Raw genomic sequence first — 19950 nt, forward strand, 5'->3', positions numbered from 1 at the left:
CGCACCAGGCACTGCGGAGACCCTGGGCGTCACTGCGTTGGCCTTTGCCTGGGCTGGCCTCCCTGACGCTTCCCCACAGTGACGCACCCCCTCCATGCCCTCGCCTCTCTGCCCCAGGTCACCCTCCAGGCTGCTCCCTGGGCGGGACTGGCATTGACAGGCCGTGCCCTCCAGAGTCTAGTGCAGCACCAGTACCAGCCCTGCAAGCGGTCAATACGTTTTGTTAAAACCAATTAGTGAATTTATGAATTGACTCAATAAAGAATTAATTTAGTTCACGGGAATTACCTTCTTAAAAGCTGCATCCTTGGGCTTCCCTGGTGGCGCAGTGGTTGAGAGTCTGCCTGCCGATGCAGGGGACACAGGTTCGTGCCCCGGTCCGGGAAGATCCCACATGCCGCGGAGCGGCTGGGCCCGTGAGCCATGGCTGCTGAGCCTGCGCGTCCGCAGCCTGTGCTCCGCAACGGGAGAGGCCACCACAGTGAGAGGCCCGCGTACCGCAAAAAAACAAAAACAAAAACAAAACAAACAAAACAGCTGCATCCTCTGGGCCGAGAGCCTGCCCTAACCCCTGACGTGTAGCCGTGCCCTGGGTTGGGGCTCAGAATGTCCCTGCTCCCAGCAGGACATACACCGAGGACCCCAAGGAGTCGGTCAGGCAGTGCAAGCTGCTCCTGGAGGAGCCGGACCTGGACAGCACCGTCCGCGTCGGGGACGTATACGGCTTCCTGGTTGAGCGCCACGTGCAGATGGAGGACCTGCAGACGGTGAGGCCGCACCTGGGGCTGATGGGGTTGCGGGGTGATGGGGGTATCCCGGCTGCAGAGCCCCCTGCGGAGCTCGCAGTGGGGGAGGCACCTCCCCACATTTTGATTTTCTTTTTGACTTTTCAGCCTTTCTTATTTTGAAATAATTTCAAACTGAGACGTTACAAGAATAATAGAACCCAACCCTTTACCAGATTCATTTTTTTTAACATTTTGCCACATTTATATATTCATTCTATGTTTTAAATTTTCTATTTTATACATAAAATGGGTATTTTCTGAGCCATTTGACAGGCACAGACATCCTTTCCTGTCCCTTCACTCCTCAGTTTGCTAATAACACTTGGGGTGCCCACCTCCTGGAGTTGAGAGAGTGTATGTAAGATGGGTGTCACTTCCTTAAATGTAGGATAGAATGTGTAAGTGAACCCACTGGTCCTGGAGCTTTCTTTGTGGAAGGGTTTTGATAATTCAGTTTAACAGAGCAGTTCTCAAACATTTTGGTCTTGGGACCCCTTTACGCTGGGGAAGTTATTGAGGACCCTAAGAGCTTTATGTGGGTTATATCTACCAATATTTACTGTATTAGAAAATAAGCTAATAAATTTGTAAAATATTTGTTAATTTACTTAAAAATAAAATAAACCCACTACATGGTAACATAAGTAACATTTTCATTTAAAAGAACTATTTTTCAAAACAAAGACATTTAGTGAGAAAAGTAACTTTTACATTGTTGCAAATCTCTTTAATGTCTGACGTAATACAGGACAGCCAGACTCTCCATGTCTGCTTCTGCATTCAATGTGGTAAAATAAGTTTTCACTGAAATATGAAATCTGTGATGAAAACCCAGCTTCACCCCAATGTGTAGGTGAGAAGGGGAGGACCTTGTAGCAGCCCTGTCAAGTATTCGCAGGTCTTAGACACCACACCACACTCCACAAGTGGTGTTCCTAAGTTAGTTGCAATGAGCAATCTGAAACCATGTCAGCATGCTTTTTGTACTTGTTACCTTAAAACCCGTTGGTCTACCTTCCATCTTTTACACATACATGATTTTGTAACATCATGGTGGTCGTTTGGAAAATACTGGTTCACTGGGTTGTGCAAATGTCAAAACATTTCATTACACACAAGAAATCCTGTTGGCTAACATCACCAGCGATCTCATCAGGAAAGTCCAAGTGTTGGGTGGACATGCAGCTGGTGGTGGCTGCGATGTAGGTGGGTGTGTGGTGGTGTCTCACTGTGGTTGTAACACACCCTGTCTGTGTGGCTGGTGGCGAGCCCCTGCTCAGGTCCCCTCCTGCAAGTGCTCACACTGCCCCTTGCTTCACTGGGTGTTTGTCTTCTTATTGAGTGTGGCCTGGACGTTGTCTGCATCAGATGTGCGAGCTGCTGTGTTTTCTCCCCGTCTGTAGGGAGTTCCCTTTCATCCCTTGCCCTCCCCCTCCTTCTGGACTCCAGCCACTTGTATATATTGGCCCCTGGCTCAACTGATTCTTTTTCCCAGAATTTTTCCTATTTTCATTTGGGGCGGTTGCTTTGCTGTTGCTGCAAGTTGACTGTCTTCCTTCTGCAGAGTCCGCTCTGCTATTGCTCCTTCCGTAGTTTCACCTCCAGTGGGTCTGAACCGGCTCTCCTCCCTCTGTCTCCTGTGTCTCTTTATTCTGCTTTTTCCTCTGCCTTACTGAGCACGTGAAATATTTACTACTGTAAAGTCCTCGGCTCCATGTCAATTCTGGTTGTCCCTATTGGTCGATTCTTCTCTTTGTTATGGTTCATATTTTCCTGCTTTGCAGGTCTGCAATTATTTATTGGATTCCAGACACTGTAAATGTTTTAGGTTGTCAAGTGCTGGAGTCTGTGTGTGTGTTCTTTTCAGTATTGTTGAGTTTTCTCCTGGGATAACGGTAAGTTACTTGGAAACAAATTTGATCCTTTTGTGACTGTATTTGGGAAATCTGTAATTACTTTTCCTTGAAATATTTTTTTTCTGCCTTATTCTCTCTTTCTGGGCCTCCAGTTAAGTGTTAGGCCTTTTCATATTAAGTGGATACACATTTGTAATTGATGTTCATTGTTATTAATCTTTTCTTCCTATTACTTGAATTAGGTAACATAACTATCTTCAAATATACTGACTTTCTCTGGCTATCTTCAATCCGCTGTTAACCTGTCCAGCAGATTTTTCATTTTAGATTTTGTATTTTTCTGTTCTAGAATTTACACTTAGTTCTTTTTTTTCTGTTTTCTGCTAAAATTTCCTATTTGTTGATTAAGAATGAACACTTTATACTCCTGAGCATAGCTGTAATTGCTGCTCCAAAGTCTGTGCCACTAATTCAAACATCTAGACATGTTGAGTTGGTCTCCATTATTTGTCTTTTCTCTTGAGTATAGGTCAGGTTTTCCTGTTTCTTTTTATGTCCAGCAGTTTTTTGTATCCCGGACATCGTGGATAACACATTGTAGACACCCTGGCTTCTGCTATGTCTTCTTTCTGTCTTGCTTTCCTTAGGCAGCCATCTTTGTTGAGCTCGGAGTGTAAGCCCCCCCCACCGTGGTGGGCAGCGGGGCTCTCTGCTCAGTACGCGGCTTTGCTCAGGCTCCTTGGCGTGTGGCCGGTCCCCACCACATGCAGAGTCAGGGTCAAGCAGAGGTCAGGGCAGAGCCCACACTCGGAATCTGTCTGCTCCACAACTGTCTTCACCATTTCCTCACATGCCAGCTGCTGTGGTGGATACAGTTCTGATTCTGGTTCTTTTGGCCAGTTTCTTTGTGCCTTTTACTTCCCCCAGTGGCCCTGACTGGGCCTCCCGGAGGCAGAAGTTACAACAAGCAGAAAACTCACCCAAGTGTCGGCTCCCCCTGCCCACCTGCCCACGGTTGTTCTCCAGAGCCTTTTGCATTTTGCCCAGTTTGTCCTTGTTGTTTGGGAGGGGGGCTGGTCTAATGTGAGTTACCCTGCCCTCCCCAGAAGCCTCTGTCCTCATTCTTTTCGGTCTTAGTCCTCTGAAACCAGCAGCAGGACCCCACCTGGCTGCATTTTCCCTTCATGTTTTAAAGGACAGCACACAGACTGTGCTATAGTCCACGTGCTCTGCCCACAGCCTGTCCCTCGCAGGTAGTTCCTGGTGAGGCTGCAGTGACCCCGAGGGACCCCCGCTTTCCTTTCCCAAGTGCTGGCAAACCCAGGATTGACAACTCATTCAGAAGCGTTGCCAGTGGGCCAGGCTGGCCTCACGGGGCACAGTTCCCAGATCCCCAGGAAAGCCAAGCGTCCGTGGCCCAGGTCTGGGGGGTCAGCACCATGAACTCAGACTTCCCGGCCAACTTGCTCATATCCTCCCGGCCCTGCCACTTCCACTCACCGACCCCTTTTGTTGTTGGGGAAACAGCTCTAAAGTGAATCCCAACAGGTTCCCTCTTTTTTGGAGAATAAAACAAAAGTGGACTGCAGAGATGCTCAGACCACTGAATCCTCAAAATTAACAGAAAAATCACATTTCAAGTATTTCACCAAATTCTTTGTTGTCTCAAGCCTTGTTTGAAGCCTGTAGGATTTAGTAACTTTAAATTTTTAAAAATCTATAAATAAATTGAGAAAGGATAGGCCTGCATGAGTTTCCTCCCCGGGTGGGGGCAGGGGACACAGAAGCCCCCACTGCTGCTCCAGGGTCTCCCCGTCCCTGGGACGTCCCTCCCGCTCGGTCCTCATGGCCCCATCCTGAGTCCAATCCTGACAGACTGCCGACGCTCCTTCTGGAGACGCTGCTTCCCTTGCCCCCAGTGCGCCTGGCTGTGTCGTTCCTCGCCCCCAGGTGTTCTCTCTGGCTTCCCCACCGACTCCCACCCCCTCCCCTCTGCGTAGGCTCCCCAACCCAAACCCCACGGCTGCCCAACTCCCTCTACCCTTGCTGGGCCGGGCTTCTCACCGAAGCGCCCAGTGGCCTGGCTTGGTCCTCCCTTGTACCTGTGTCCTGTGTGCCCAGCACGGCTCACAGCTGGCCCTCAGCAGACACCGAGGGGCGTCCCTGGTGCCTGGATGTCTCCTTCCATCGTTGGAGGGCTCCTGGGCACTTGCACACTGCATCCCCCATCCCTCCAAACACCCTATTTTATCTTTATGATCTTTATTGTTTATATCAGAGTTATATCTGTCTGAAATAAGATCACTCTAAAATTTTATCATCTTTAAGAAATGCTAAGATGTGATTATTTCCTCATAAAGTCAAAAAGCTCCTGGAAATTTTGTTCATATTCTGAATTGATACTCAGTGTACCCGTAGAAGCCACGTGAGGCCCTGTTCCAGCTCCTTGTGCTTGCACATGACCCTCCCTGTGGGTGAGCAGGTGGAGCATGTGTTAAGGAGGTGTGGGTGGGTGCAGGCAGGTGGAGCAGGTGTAAGCACACCCGTCCTGCCTCAGACCCCACCCCGAGCTGCTGTGTGGCCCCCATGCCCCCCCACACACACATATTCCCACTGGTAGGACCAGAGGAAGTCCTACAGGAAAACCACTGACAATCCCATAGTTCACCAGCCCCAGGCCAAGGACCACGTACACATGAGACTCACTAACCACAGGCCAATTAACTGGGGTAAATTGGAGGCCTGGTCAAAATACACAAGACAAACCATTTGTATGTTGCTGCCGGCCCTCTGGCCCAACAAGCACACACCCCAGAGTGAATGAAACAAACGGGAGACATGAATCCATCCTTTCCTCGAGGTCTCCCTGTGTGTATCCAGGGTGGGCGGACCCTCTGGGATGTGGTCCCCAGACACACAGGGTCTTGGTAACAGGCTGCCCATGGGACTCCCTGGGGGAGCTCACAGCACTGACCACCAGAGCCTGAGCCTCGCTGTCCGCAGATGCCACCAACGCTTGGGAAGGCCGGGAGGCCACCGAGCCCCTTTACCAAAGGTGTCCCTCCCCTGTTCACTCTGCCCCCGGGCTGGGCCCCTTGTTCCCACTGTGCGCTGACCGGTCACGGCTGTTGTGTGTGACCCAGGCCTACGAGTACCTGGAGGAGATGCGGAAGAGAGTGCCCTCCGCCAACGTGTCGTACTACGTGAGCCAGCGCACTGTGGACGCCGTGCACCAGGGCCTGGGCATCCCTCTGATGTGCACCATGCCGGAGCAGATGCGCCACAACAACATGGAGGATCACAAGGAGATGGACGAGGAGGTGATGGAGGAGGTGGAGAATGGCCCCTAAGGGCCTGCCGCTGCCCAGGCTCTTCTGGGACTTGCCAGTCATTATCAGTAGCAGGAGCCTGACGTTCCTGGTGAAAGTTTTGTGTCTGAGTCCGTAGGCAGAGCTGTGGGAAAATGCGCTAGCCTCCGAGGGGCATCAGGGGGAGGGTCTCTAAGCCACCCCTTCTGAGTCCCTGACCCCTGCAGGGTTTTGTTTTAGCCCCTTGGCAGTCAAGGGAGTTGGTTCATTTTTCCATGACATTCCCCCAAGTACAGGGTGTAAAGCCTAAGAAACTGAGGGTGTCCCCATATTCCCGCCCCCCCCCCGGCACCCACACAGGTTGCCCAGCAGTGCATCTGACTGGTTCCCACAGGACACCCCGTCCTGACCACAGGGAGACAACGGTTGGCACTGGGCTGCATCGGGAGGCTCTGTCCATCTAGGCCACACCCTTTCCGTCACCAGCTCCCACCATAAGGGGCCATCGGGGACAGCACCATGATGGGGGCGGGGGGGGGGGGCTGCCTCATGCTTTCCCACCCCCAGGTCCACCCACCAGCTGCCGAAATTCTCCAAATAAAGTCTGTTTTCTCAGAGACCCGTGTCCCCTTCCTGCCCCCATTTCCATGTCTCCCCTTCAGGGGGCCGTGTGTGGGCACCAGGCTCCCTGCAGGAGTGAGAACCATAAAGAGCTCCTGCACCTCTTTTATTCTTCCTTTTCTGTTGTTCTTAAAGTCCCTGGCCTTTTCGGTGAGGAAGGGCTGGGGGCACATTGCTAAGAAGCCCCCAGGCCCAGTGGCCCCAGCTCTGCAGTCTACAAGCTGCACAGAGGCACCAGGCTGAGCAGCCATCCTGGAGCTCAAGCCTCAGAGGCCACATCCCAGTCCCAGTCTGTGGGGGTCAGAACCCGAGGCCCTGATGCAGTCTTCGCTGAGCCGCAGACACTCCAGGCTGTACCAGCTGCACCTCCGCCCCACGTGCTGGCCCCCAGCCCACACTCTTCCAGTGGGACGTGCCTTCCGAGGGTTGGGGGCTAAGGAGAGGAGAGTGGGAGGAGCTTATCTCGGAGCTTCTCCAGAAGCAGTAGTGCCTTCACCGCCAGCAGCCTGCAGTCCTTGTCTGGGTCCTTCTCGGCCACGTCTGCAAAGAGAGAAATGGAAGCGTGGGCAGCGTCACAGCACTGAGCGGGCCAGCCCTCTTCAGCTGCTCTCATTTGAGGCCTCCTGAATGAGCCCCGCGTGGCACCAGAATCTCCTCAGACGCCAGCAAAGGGCTCCTTAGCACCTGGGGCCAGGAGCCCGGCCGGGGAGGCACCTGCACCCACAGCACAAGGCCCTGAGCCGTCCCAACACACTGAATGCAGATGTGCTCGGACACCCATGTCGGGGGGCTGGCCTGCGGGAGCCTAGGAGGCTCATGGGCTGCCTCGCCGGGCAGGGTTGGCAGAAAGGGAGAGAAAGGCCGCCATCAGAACCACCGGGCCTGCCAGTGTGGATGCAGATGAGCTGCGAGCCCCGAGGGTGGACACGGGCACGGTGGCTCTGAGGGCCGTGGCTCAAGTGCCCACAGGTGGGGGTACTACTGGCGACAGAAACTTTTTAAAAAGAGCACGTGTGTGGGGAAGGGGTGGCCGCCAGAGAAAATGTGGCAAAATGCCAATCACCACTGTAACTCTGCTGAGGATGGAACTTCCCAGCATATACAGGTGCCACCCCAACATCTGGGCACCTTCCCTGCAGGACTCCCCAAAGTCAAAGTGACCCGACAGCAGCCATTTCCCCACCCCCACACTGAGGACACTCAGCACACAAACGGGAGCCACATGACGCTCATGCTGGGCTGGGGACTGGGCCACCCTGCCCACGAGCTGATGGCCTCCCGGCCCCTCCAGGCTGCACCAACCTCCCGCCGCCTGGCCACGGTGACCCCGGCCTAGCACTCACCTCCCAGCCAGGACCGGGCCTCCAGCAGCTCGTCCAGCAGGTCTGCCAGCAGCCGCTCAGCCGGAACGCTGAGGAGGATGGCGGAGACAGCAGACAGCAAGCCCTGGCGCACATAGCTGCGGAGAAGGCAGGAGCCTGAGCCGTGAGGAGCCGCAGCCTGGCGCCCTCCACCCACGCCAGGGAAGCCCCGCCGGCCCTTCCTGCTGCAGGAGCGCCCAGCCAGGCTGCCTCTCGGCCACCCCGGAAGCCGCCACCCACCTCCCACTGTCCACTTTCCAGCAGGATTCAGGACCCCCACCCCATCCAACTCCCCTCAGCCCTGTAGCTACTCACGCGTCACCATGGAAACGAAGGGCCCACACGAACTCCAGCAGGGCCTTGCCCATGGGCACAGCCACCTGAAACAGCAGAAGCCAGTAGGCAGGGGTCCTGGCACACAGCAGTCCCCGCCTCAGACCCCATCCTCGGGTCCAAACACTCCTGTCCCAAGGCAAGGCCCACAGGGGGACAGAACATGGCGCAGACCCCACAGGAGGTGAGCCATCAGATGCCAGAAGAACGGGGTCCCAGCTCACCGTGGTGTTCACAGCCAGGTACATCAGGGCCCCTAAGGTGTGGGCCAGTCTCCCAAGAACCAACTGGTCATCTCCCAAAAGGTCAAAAGTCACTAGAGGCCTACAACACAGAACCCAGTGAATGGTGCAGGCCAGGCACTCAGGGCCGGCTCCCCAACCTCGTGGGCCACCAAGGGCACCCCAAGCCCCTGGACGCCCCTCGTCACTGCCTGTCCCCACATGGCGCCCAGAGCCACAAGAAGGTGTTGGACAGACTCCCCGTCACTTTGCAAGGCCGCCTGGTCAAGCCCGGGCCTGGATCAGGAAGCAGGACCGCTGCCTGCGGGGCCTCTGCAGCAAAGGGCTCCAGGCCCTTCCCTCTGTCCACAGAGCCTTGCACCCACGTGGCGATGGCGGGGGGATATCTGCACCCCGCTCGGGCTGAGGCAGGACAACGATGCGCACGGGGACGGCAGGGCACGCCGGGTCGAGGCACCAGGGTAAGGCTCTGGCCCCAGCCCCACCATGAACCCAGCATCTGGAGATAACGGACACCCTGATGCCTAATGCCCTCACGTCACTTGATTTAAGCTACAAACAATCACAGCCGAGTTCCTGACCCCCCTGAACCCAAATCCCACTTTAGCCCCCACCCTAGGGACCCTCCCACCCACGGGTGCCAGGGCTCCTGTTCCCCAAATCACAGGCCTCCAGAAAACTCTCTCACCTGTCAAAATGTTGAAGGAGGGGGAAGAAGAAGTAGCCAGCCACCGAGTTGAATTCGTTGGGGCCAACGGCTGGTGCCCGCCCCGCAGAGCCCTGCCAAACACACGTGCTCACAAGGCGCCAGGCAGGGCACAGGGCACAGCCTTGCCTGGGGACCTCACACCAGGGACACTCGGGGACACTTGGGAGGGGTGGTCCTGAGCACCAGAGGAGCAGGCACCACCCCCCACCCCCGGTGACGACTGAGAATGTCTCCAGACATGGCCCAATGTCCCAGGAGAGCACGTTCAGCCCCGGCCTAGAGGGACCCCAATGACCCAGCACACGCCAGGCCAGTTGTTGCCAACAGAGAACCCTCAGGGCTGTTTTCACATGTTTTAACGCTGTATTCACGTTTTAAAGTCACTTCAGTGTGATGCCCTAACAGCATGTGTCACATCACTCAGTTTGTACCAAAAACCCTCCCTTCACAGGACACTGTGGTCACTGTCCCCTCGGGGCAGAGGTCCCACCCAAGAGGCCACCCCAGGGCCTGGCTGACCTTGGAAAACCGCCGGGTCTTACGCCTGACGCGCTCCTCCACCACCGCCCGCCAGGCCGGGACCACAGCACCACCAGGCTGGGAGCCGGGGTCTGGGGAGCCTCGCTGGGGAGCCTTCCCAAGGCGCCCCGGCCGAGACAGCTCCTGGGCGGCCAGAGTCAGGACCTAGAAGAGAGGAGACACCCGGGGTAGCCGCCATCCCACTGGGGAAGGATGACATCTTCCAAATTTCAAGGTGAATCGGGTGCCCTCGAAGGCCCCGGCAGTCCTCAGGGGGGAGGTTCTGGGAACCCCATGCTAGTCAGTTCGAGTCCCTTAGGCTCACTTCACTTTGTCGGGGGACAGAAGGGAGGTGGGCGTGCTCCCTGCTGACGAGCCTGAAACCTTCGGTCACTTCTCCCGAAGCCCATCCAATCCCGCCACCCCCACCTCTCAGGATAAGGGAAGGAACCCCAGCCCAGGCCATATGAGGACGGAGCCGGACCCGGAGGCCACACATGCAACCTTGTTTTTAGGAAGCACCCAGGACAGGCAGATGCACAGACAGAGCAGACTGACTGCGGGGCTGGGCGGGGGGGGGGGGGGGGGGGGGGGGGGGAGCGGGGAGGGAGCGTCTTGGGTTCTTTTGAGGGTGACGTGGGACGTCCTGAAAGCAGGTGGACGTGATGGTCACACGACGTCGGGAAAGTACCAAACGCCCCTGAACTGTAAACACGGAAACGCTGAACTTTTTTCCAGCTTTGTCTTAGTCTTTGTGTCACTGTGACAAACACACGTGGTGTGTCGTTCACCATGGTAATCGTTCTTCAGCGCGGCTCAGCAGCACCAGGTAAACTCATGGTGCCGCCGTCACCACCAGCACCTCCAGAACTTTCTCATCCTCCCAAACTGAACCTCTGTCCCATTAAACCCTGACTCCCCACCCCTCCCCCAGCCCCGGGCACCCACCATCCGCTCTCTTCCTCTGTGAATCTGACGGCTGCAGGGACCTCACGTAAGTGGAATCGTACGCTATTTGTCCTTTTGAGTCTGGCTTATTTCCCTGAGCACGGTGTCAGAATTTCGTTCCTTTTTAAGACCAAGTAATATTCCACTGTATGAACCCACCACATTCTGCTTATTTTAAGACTGAATTTTATGGTGTGTGCGTCATACCTCAGTAACACTGTTATCTAAAACAAAGAATGCAGCCCCTGAAGCCCATGCTCTGTCAAGAAAATATCAGACAGACGCTGGTCCCAGCCTCTCAGGTCTGGCAACAAGGGGCTTGGGGAGGCCTGTGGTCCCATCCCTATAGATTCTGGCAAATGCTTGCTCCCCCTCCAGGGGCTTTGCACCAGGCCTTCCAGTCCAGCCCTGATGAGTGGGACAGAGGCCCAGGCACTTACGTCCAGAATGTCCATGCGCTGCCGGAGGCTGTAGTTGAGGGCGTAGAACTGTGTGGTCAGGTACTCCGCCACCTAGGCCGGGCGGACGAGAGGCCTCTGAGGACCACAATCCCGGAGACAGGGCCCCAGCACAGCCCCTGCTGGGGGCACAACCTGGGCTCCACTCAGCCGCGGGGACTCACCCGAGCCGGGTCTGTGACTGTGAGGGCCACCAGGGCCCTCTGGCGCAGCCCCTCGAACCCCACCACGGCTGTCTTCTCCTCCAGGTGCAGCAGCACCTTGGCCAGCTCCATGCTCACCTGCGCACAGGGTTAGGGTGCTCGACAGAAGGGGCCTGTCTTGAGGAGCCTGGGCTGTGCCCCCTGCCCCCCACCCTGGCAGAGGCCCTGCTGCCAAGGCCCATGTGGGCCACATGGGGCTCCCTGAAGACGCATGCCCTTGCCAAGCCATCACCCACCTCCTGCGACCCTGACAGCCCAGCCCTCATGTGCTCACCTCCTGAGTGGCAGCCGGGCTCCTGAAGATCAGCCCCTCGAGGGCCCACAGGGCCGCCTCCCAGCGCTCCCAGTCCTCGGACCCGGTCAGAGCTGCCCAGAACCCACATGGTGCCTGAGTGAGGCAGAGCCGGCGGGCAGGGTGGGCAGCATGCGGGGGACCCAGGGCAGGGGCGGGGGCGTACCTTCCAAACAGCCCCGCACATACGAGGGCGCCTTGCTGCTTCTCTGCTCCCTGTCTACCGACATGTCGTAGGGGACAAACTCATCATCGCTGAGGAAGAAGAACAGACACGCAGACCTGCCTGTCACCCGGGACTCACCCCCAGTCCCTGAAGCTTCGGGAATGGCTGCCGGGCTGAGAGCCCCGTGGGCTGATTTCCGGGTGGGAGGAGGACTCGTGAGGCAGAGGGAACCGGCGCCGCAGGGCCCACACCCTGAGGTGGGCCCCGCCAGGACCCTTGCACTCTCCCCCCCGTGGGGCTGCCCCCACCTGTCCAGCTCGGAGTCGGAGCCCTCAGGCCCAGCCTGGGGTCCACTGCGGTCCACAGTCTCTCTGTCAGGAGTCTCTCCACTGACCGGAGCGAAAGACAGGCTTTGGGGACAGAGAAGGATCCCTCAGGCGTGCCCCACAAGTCTCTCATCCCAGAACCCATGCTTCCCGAGGAAGCGCTCTCACCGCCCCCGCCCTCATCTTAGCTTCTGCCTCAGCGATAGCAGGACAGGAGTAACAGGTGTGCAGCAGCCACCCCACCTGGCCCACCATGCCCAGAGCTCCAGGTGGGGACCAGGGATCGGGGCACAGAGACCCTCACCCCGCCTCTGAGGGGCCGTCAGCCGCGGGCCGGGGCATGGCCAAAGCCAGCATCTCGCGGGTCAGCTCATCCTCTTCATACTGCAACGCAGATGTGCTGGAGTTGGCTGGGACGGGAGCAGTGGGAGTGGTACAGCTGGGCCCCTGCGAGGCCCTCCCATCACAGCCCGCAGTCTGCGCTTCTGGCCTCTGGCAGCCAACGGTCTTTCAAGAGCAACTGTCCAGGTTTCCCCCTCTGCAGAGGGTGGCACTGGGGGGGCTGAAGGCTGGAGGGCCTGGGAATCCCCCAGACACAGAGCAGATGTGGCACCGTCTCCAAGGACATCCCAGAGGGCTCGGCAGATGGAGGGGAGGCCTGAGAGTCCCGTCTAGAGAATCCACCTGGGGACACGTGCTCAGGCACCAGCTGAGGGGCTGCGCCTCCACTCCCCTCCCAGCCGTGGCCTCAGCAGGCCACCAACTTGACACCAAGCACAGATCTCTGTGGTCCTGGACACAGGCAGGCAGGGTGACATTGGGGCAGGAGTGTCAGCAGCTCAGGGAGAGCGTGGCAGGCACAGCCTTTGCTCACCTGGAACTTCAGGGGAGGCCCCTCGGGGTGGATCCGGGTGCTGGCCACCTCAGCCACGATCATGCCCAAGCGGCGCACAGGGGGCAGGCTGCTGTCCAGGCGGCTCTTCACTCCCTCCATCAGGCTGGCCAACAACTCTGAAAGCACCGATGCGCATGGGCTGAGCTGGGGGGAGGATGGGGCTCCGGCGGGGGCAGTGGGGATGGGGCACCCACTGCGTGCTCACCGTCCCGGCTGTCCCGGAGCTCCGCCTCCCCCAGGTGCGCCAGGCAGATGAGGATGGCCTTGCTGACGTAGCGCTGCTGCACTAGGGGCACATGGCGGATGGCACTACTGCTGCCCCACGTCTCCAGGAGCTCCTTCAGCGCCTGGTGGGTGGTAGGCTCGGCCTGGCAGACAGCCCCCGCCTCCCCAACGCATCCCGGAACCTCGTGGGCCTTGGTGCCCATGTCCCCACAGCCCCAGAGAGGCTCCAGCCAGCACCCTCCACCCCAGGCAGGAATGTTCTCCCGCGGGGACTGAGGGTCCCTTACCTGCACAGGCAGCACTTACCTGCATGAGGAGTGAGCGCCGCTGGCTGTCCATGGCCAGGTAGCCCAGCAGGCTCTGCAGCATGGGCATCTGCGACAGAGCCGGCGTCCTCTTACCGTCTGCCAGGCAGACACCACCCGCCCGGCCCGGGGAGCCCAGGGGCGGGACGGTCTGGGCTGAAGGACATCGACATGTCCGGGCAGCCGAGCACTGCTCCAGCCCCGCCTGCCGCAGCTACCACCGCCAGCCGGCACCCTCACCGTGCAGCTGTACTGTAGGAATAGCAGCTTCCGGGTCATTACAAACTGGGCCTTCTTACTCTTTGTCACCACGTTCCCCAGCAGCCGTGAGAGGACTTCAGGCCTGCGAGGCATAGTGGTGGGGAGAGAGAAGCACAACTCCGAATCCCATGGATCCGCACTGGACCCCCGGGCTCTGCGCTAACCACCAGGGAGCCGCGCAGGTGCTTCAGCCCTGAGTCAGTCCTAACTCTCCCTCCTCCCAGTAAATGTGGAAACCAGGGAGCCCAGCGACTGGACACAAGAGGACATCCCTTGCCTGCCCCGACCAGTCCAGGTGAAATGCTCTGCCTAGACCAGGGCAGCCAGCTTTCTCTGTGAAGGGCCAGGCTGACAGGCCATCAGGCTCTGTAGAGACACGGTAGCTGAGAGCAGCGACGGCAAGTAGGTACACGGCTGAGTGTGGCTGTTTGCTGATAAAACTTTACTTACAAAAACACAGTAAGCCATATTTGACCCAAAGGCCATAGTCTGCAGATCCCAATCTAGACTGAGACCCCTGCTTCCTTCAGCGAGTGAGAGCTCAACACATGCTCCCGCCAGCACGGAAGGAGGTGAGGCTGTGTTCCCCTCCTCGTCCCTCAAATCAAAGACGTGAAGGTTAAAAGAAAAAGAAAAAACAAGAAAACTGATAAAGTCGAAGAGAAAGACCCAGGCAAAGTGACCTACAGCCCTGGGGCAGACAGCATGACAGCCCCGGTGACAGAGAAGGCTGAGCCCTACCCAGTGACCCATGGTATGCTGGGCTCACAGGGCAGTTAGGACGTCTCAGAGAAGCCAAACCAGTGGTGCGGCCAGGACAGACCCAGGCCTGTGTTAAGGTGGGGGCCCCCCCTCACGAGGAGCCTTCACACAGGCGAGTAAAAGACTCGATCAGATGGTTCGTGATGCCTTCAAATCACACACCCTCAGCCAGGATCAAAGAAATGTGAAGTCAAACAGGGAGGAAACGTCTTTGGCAGAGAAACAGGCCCTTCATGCCGGGAGACGGTCTGAAGGAACGTGGATGACAACCAAGCGACCCAGCACTGCCCTTTCAGGAACATGGCCCGCAGACCCCCTTGCTCACAGACACAGAGGTGGACGGGCACACAGGGAAGTCACCACAGCCACCAGGTGGGAGGAAGCTGCGTTCCCCGCACACCCTCCTGCATGATTTGGGTTTTCTGAGAACAGGGACCCTCAGGCTGCAGAGAAGCTGCAGCCTCCGTCTCGGTCCAGCCAGGTGAGGACTGGGGGGCCCAGCCCAGCCGTCAGGAGTGGGAAAGATGGGCTTTTGCACAGCCAAACTCTACGAAATGACCGGCCACCAGACAGAGGAGCCATCGCCCACGTCCCATGAGTGTTGACCCCACATAGGCAGGAGTCATTTGGATCCCCACTGCCCGCCCTCCTGGGGGAGAAGCGTTTGCAGCAGGAAGGATGCCTTACTTCTTACCCTGGGGCAGCCTCCACGAACCCCTTCAGCACAGCCTCCATGGCCCAGTCGGGCACGCGCTCCACCAGGCACCAGCAGACCCGCTGCCAGAGGCAGCTGCCCTGGGTGAGCACCGTCAGCCGGGGCACAAGCACGCCCAGGACCTCCTCTGAGGGGAAGCACACAGGGGCCCTGAGCCCAGGGGCCATGGGGCGTCCAGTGTCTGCAGCCCACAGGCCCACCTGTCACAGAGCCAAGCCCCTACCCAGGGGCCCAGCAGGGCCAGACCCAGGCAAGGGGACCTCAGCAACTCCCCACAAGGGATCCACACAGCCCACCCCTCCCGGGACGTGCCGCAGCTTCTCCCACGACGAACACTCACTCTGTCTCCCGTGGACGCAGGCTTTCCCCAGGACCTGAGACAGGAAGGAGACGGAGCAGTCCAGGCCACCTGGGACAGGAAGGAGACGGTGGTAAGGCCATCAACGTGCACCTGGCTGAGCAGAGACAGACCTTGTTCCAGGCGGATCCCACGTTGTAAAACTGCCAACTTGTTCAGTCTAATTCCAACCGCACCAGCATTGTTTCCAACTCAAAGAGCCAATGAAAATAATCATTTAAAAAGCATTATGTTCACAGTGATCCTACAAAGCAGGGACCACTGCAGGGCACCAGGAGGCGGCAGCACCAGAGGGGCCCAGTGAAGAGGAGGGGCTCTAAGCGCCACAGGGAGGAAATGAGGACGGAGGAACAAGGAGAGGGTGGGTGGCGGCAGCAGCCCCAGAGAAGCCAGGGGTGATGGGACCGACCAGGAGACAGATGGCCCCGCGCATGATGCAAACGCAGTATCTGAGATCTAAAGATGGGCGTTTGGGATCCTGCCAAGACAGAATTCAACGCAGCCACTCACAGGATGAAGGGGACATTGCTCCAGAGGCATTCAGGACACCCGGGCAGGCTGCCCCTCCCAACCAGAGCAGGGGCTGGGCGGCCCAGCTGGAACCCCGCTTGGACACTTGGGCTGGAGAAACGCAGGCGCACACATCCCCCGGCGTGGTTCCCTCACCCGAGACAGTAATGCTCAGGGACACAGCAGGGGGAGCAGGGGTGTGCAGACACAAGGGGGCCCCACAGGCCTCACCCCTGCGGCCCCCTGCCGAGTGCCACCTGGCCGTCTCCCAGGGCAGCCACTCGCCATGTGCGGTTAACCGTGGGCAGACAGGCGACCTCTCACGACCCGCGTCCACGAAGGCAGAACAGTCTGCGAGATGTGGGCACAACTCCAGCCCCAAGGACACAATACTTAGGTCTATTTCTCTCAACACCCGTGAGGACCACCGGCCTGCATCAGCCACCACTCTGAGCGCCGGGTCGGCGGTGCACACAAGCCCCAGCCCACAGCTCACTCTGTGGGGGGGAGTCAGACAACAGGGTGGGACCCCTCTGAGCACGGTAGAGGATGGCCAGTTCCAGGGAGAGGACAAGCCAGCAGCTACGACACTAAACAGGGTGACCAGAAAGGCGACCCTGAGAAGAGGCACTTGAGGCCAGAGCATGGGGCGTCCCAAGCAGGAATGCCCGCCAGTCCAGAGCTGGGAGGAGGCGGGAGCAGAGATGCTGGAAGGTTCTGAGTGTGGCTCATGGTAACAGCATCATGCAGTTGCTCAGCTCAGACAAGACAGGAGGGCACGCGGGAGACTGTGTAAGAATCCAGGCGAGATGAGGGGCTCGGGCCAGGGTGGGGGGCAGTGCAGGGGCCGGGGCCGCAGGGAAGGCAGGGCCTCACTGGGGGAAAGGGCAGTGGCTCGGACAGCCCGCCCGCTGTTCACCACCTGACGCCCACCCCCACTCAGGCCGCCATGGCCCCTGGCTTCTCTCGGCTTTTGGAACACACACGTGGGGAAGCCACGTCCCTAATGCTCCAGAGACCATGATTAGTGGAGAGGATGGGCAGGAAGCTGCTCCCATGGCCCCCAGGTGCAGAGAGCTCCCTCAGAGTCGGCCCCCAGCACCACCACCAGACACCAGAGCACCGAGGTCCTCCACCCACAATGACAAGGCCATGGGCACCCCAGCCGGCAGCCACCTTGGACGGACCCTCCTCACAGTAAGAGCTTTTTGGTTTCCAGACTGTGGACGTTCCCTTATTCTGAGTGAGGGGCCGGGCGGTGAGCAGCCCCACCTGGACATCCAACCAAGGACTGCAGGGCTTACGGGTCAGCTCCACCTCCAAGGCAGCAGAGCTGTGGGTAAAACTTCACGGCTGGGTGGCTGCCGCCCCAGACATGTGATAACGTCTGACTGGACGATGGCACTGCCAGAGATGGCAAAGTCCTCGGAGCCCTGGGAGGGAGGGAGGGGACGATGGCCTGAGGAGGCTGTTAGAAGAGGGGCTCTCACCTCGGAGAGAGTCCACGACCACCTGCAGCACCCGCAGGACTTCCTCGCCCAGCAGAGGGAAGTAGTTCTGAGGGAAGAATGTGGCCAGGTTCTCCTGCTGCAGACGGTTGCCCAGGCGATCGGGCAGGCCCACCACCTTGGTGAGAAGTGTCTCCTGGAGCAGGGGGAAGGCTGGCCCTGCCTGCTGCCGACACTGCCCCTCCATCACAGCGGCCATCCTGCCCATGCTCAGGAACCTGGCCAGCAGTTGCGCCATCTTCATCAGACAGAAGCTGGGGCTGAACCAAGAGCAGGTGTAAACAGCCTCACTTCCTAGGAGGGACATGAAAGCCTGCCAGCCCCACGCAGCTTCCCCACCTTGGAATCACTGGACCCACTGACTTCCACAGCAACTGCTGAAAATCCAGCTTCCCAATGACACAGCTTCCCCGCAAGGACCATGGTGGGCTTGATGTTGAGGGAATGAGTTTGCTGGAGTGCCTCACACAGAGCTGGGGGCCACAGAGTGAAGGGACCCCAGGAGGATGGCCACACCCACTGCCTACCTAGACCACATAAGCCCGGATGCAAACACTCCTGCTGCCCCCTAGCCCACATGGCAAGACAGAAGGCTAGGGCCTTCCCATCGCAGGAGATTAATGCAACCCGCTTTTAGTTCAGTGCTCTGACGTGCACAGGTTTTATTCTTTCACCTTTCAGGATGCCAAACTCTCACAGAATTTGGAGAACCCGTTGGTTCGAAATCCTTCAGGTGTTAAAGCGACCCCATAATCAGACCCAGCCCAGCTCACCTGGCAGCACCCTCGACGGACTCCATCAGCACCAGGAAGGCTTGGTCAGCCGGGCCCTCCAGGAAGAAGCTGGCCCACAGCTCCTCCATTTGGCCATCAGGCAGCAGCTCCAGCCAGTCGGGGCTCAGCTTGCCGACCAGACATCTGAGAAAGGTGGAAAAGTGGATCCTGGCAAACTCCTCCTGCTCCTCAGGGAGGGCTGGATTCTCCGTTTCACCAAGATAGCGCTTCAGGGACCCCAGGGTACAGAAGATGCGGCCCCCATCCTCAGAAGATGAAAGGATGTGAACAGCCTCCCAGACGGTGAGCCGGACGGCAGAGACCTCAGGATCCATCCTGGAGTTCACAGGAAAGGCACGTGAGAAAGGAAGTCCAGGGAGCTGTCATCATTCACGTGGGACTCAGTCTCGGATAAGGAAGCACTTTTCACATATTCTCAGAAAGCCCGCTCTCCCGCCCTCGAAGAGGGAAGGTTTCATGGTCCAAGGCTTCCATGGTGCCCTCTGCAGAAGGGCAACCACGCCCCAGGGACCCATGTCTGGAGACACCTTAGATGTCACAACCGGAGGTGCTACTCTGCCTCTAGTGGGTGGCTGAGGCCAGGGATGCTGGTAAACATCCCATATACCCCATTACGCAGGACAGCCCCCACAACAGGAGTATCCTAACCCAAATGTCAAGGGAGCTGAGGTTGGGAGACCCATCAGCACTTCTAACTCCCTGACGTATCCACCTGTGGTTCACCTTGCCAAGCTCCCTTCCTTCCCAGAAACCAAAACCATCTGCAGGTTGCATTTACTTCGGGTCGGGCGCCCCTGCAGCACGAGCGCCATTAAGAAGACACCTGTCTGTCACCAGTGCACCCAGCCACTAGGTCGGGATGCACTAGGGGCCCAAGAAGTGTCCCCACTGGCCTGGGCCTCCTCGCCCAGCCCGGTCCACGCGGGCTCCTTCTCGGGGTGTGGAGACCGGCTAGCGATCGCCCGGCCCCGCGCCCGCTCCCCAGCGTGCGCCCGGAGCCCACCTAGTGGCGCGGCGGGCAGCGGTCCTCGGGGGACAGGATGGGGTGTCGGGGCGGGCGGGACCTCCGGACGGGCAGCGGTCACAGGGAAGCGCGCACCCGCCGGGTCCGCAGAGTCGACACCCCGCGCTGCGTCCCGCTCACTCCGCCAATACCGACCCGTCGCCGATTCGCCACAGCCCCCGCGGCCCAGCTCTGCGCTCGGTTCGCAGTCCAGCTCACGCGGCCGCAGAGCAAAAGTTCCCGGGGCCCTGGTAGAGCTGGTGCTGAATTTTTTGAGCCTGTGGCGCCAGTACTAGGGGCAGCTGGTGACGAATCTGCGGCGAACCTGCGAGCCGGAAGACGCGTGGGACAGGCGGCTGTATCTGCGCCTGCGCTGGGGCGGGGCACATGGGGGCGGGGCCCCGAGTGGGCGTGGTTACTGGTGGGCGGGGCAGTGTGCTTTGGGCTGAGCGGCAGGTGGCTTGGAGTCCAGCACTTCTGCGCC

At 58.6% G+C, this 19950-nt stretch overlaps 2 protein-coding genes across 2 annotated transcripts in view; one reads left to right on the forward strand and one right to left on the reverse strand.

Annotated features, from left to right (window-relative positions):
- Positions 1-5994, forward strand: part of IFT140 (intraflagellar transport 140) — a 66132-nt gene extending 60138 nt beyond the window's left edge. The window contains exons 28-29 of the mRNA XM_065892770.1: positions 626-767; positions 5788-5994. Coding sequence (XP_065748842.1) covers positions 626-767; positions 5788-5994 — 349 coding nt within the window. The remainder of the gene's footprint in view (positions 1-625; positions 768-5787) is intronic.
- Positions 5995-7006: 1012 nt separating this feature from the next.
- TELO2 (telomere maintenance 2) lies at positions 7007-18777 on the reverse strand. The gene is made up of 20 exons (XM_065892758.1): positions 18443-18777; positions 17652-17929; positions 15634-15702; positions 15273-15420; positions 13796-13898; positions 13557-13625; positions 13231-13372; positions 13005-13141; positions 12435-12514; positions 12113-12214; positions 11805-11893; positions 11621-11712; positions 11308-11424; positions 11126-11197; positions 9738-9902; positions 9198-9289; positions 8492-8591; positions 8250-8314; positions 7917-8032; positions 7007-7113 (listed from the first exon to the last, which is right to left on the reverse strand). Exons 1-20 carry the CDS (start codon positions 18775-18777, stop codon positions 7007-7009), a joined length of 2478 nt encoding a protein of 825 aa, XP_065748830.1.
- Between the last annotated feature and the right edge of the window lie 1173 nt (positions 18778-19950).

This window comes from Phocoena phocoena, chromosome 15 (assembly GCF_963924675.1).
Source record: "Phocoena phocoena chromosome 15, mPhoPho1.1, whole genome shotgun sequence".
Taxonomy (NCBI): domain Eukaryota; kingdom Metazoa; phylum Chordata; class Mammalia; order Artiodactyla; family Phocoenidae; genus Phocoena; species Phocoena phocoena.

Excerpts from the sequence above, each read along its gene's own strand:
- TELO2 (XM_065892758.1), bottom strand. The coding sequence starts at position 18,777 with ATGGATCCTGAGGTCTCTGCCGTCCGGCTCACCGTCTGGGAGGCTGTT. Across the intron at positions 13,142-13,230 it reads GCTCCGGGACAGCCGGGACG|AGTTGTTGGCCAGCCTGATG; the intron begins GTGAGCACGCAG and ends CGGTGCTTTCAG. Across the intron at positions 7,114-7,916 it reads GGCCCGGTCCTGGCTGGGAG|ACGTGGCCGAGAAGGACCCA; the intron begins GTGAGTGCTAGG and ends CTCTCTTTGCAG.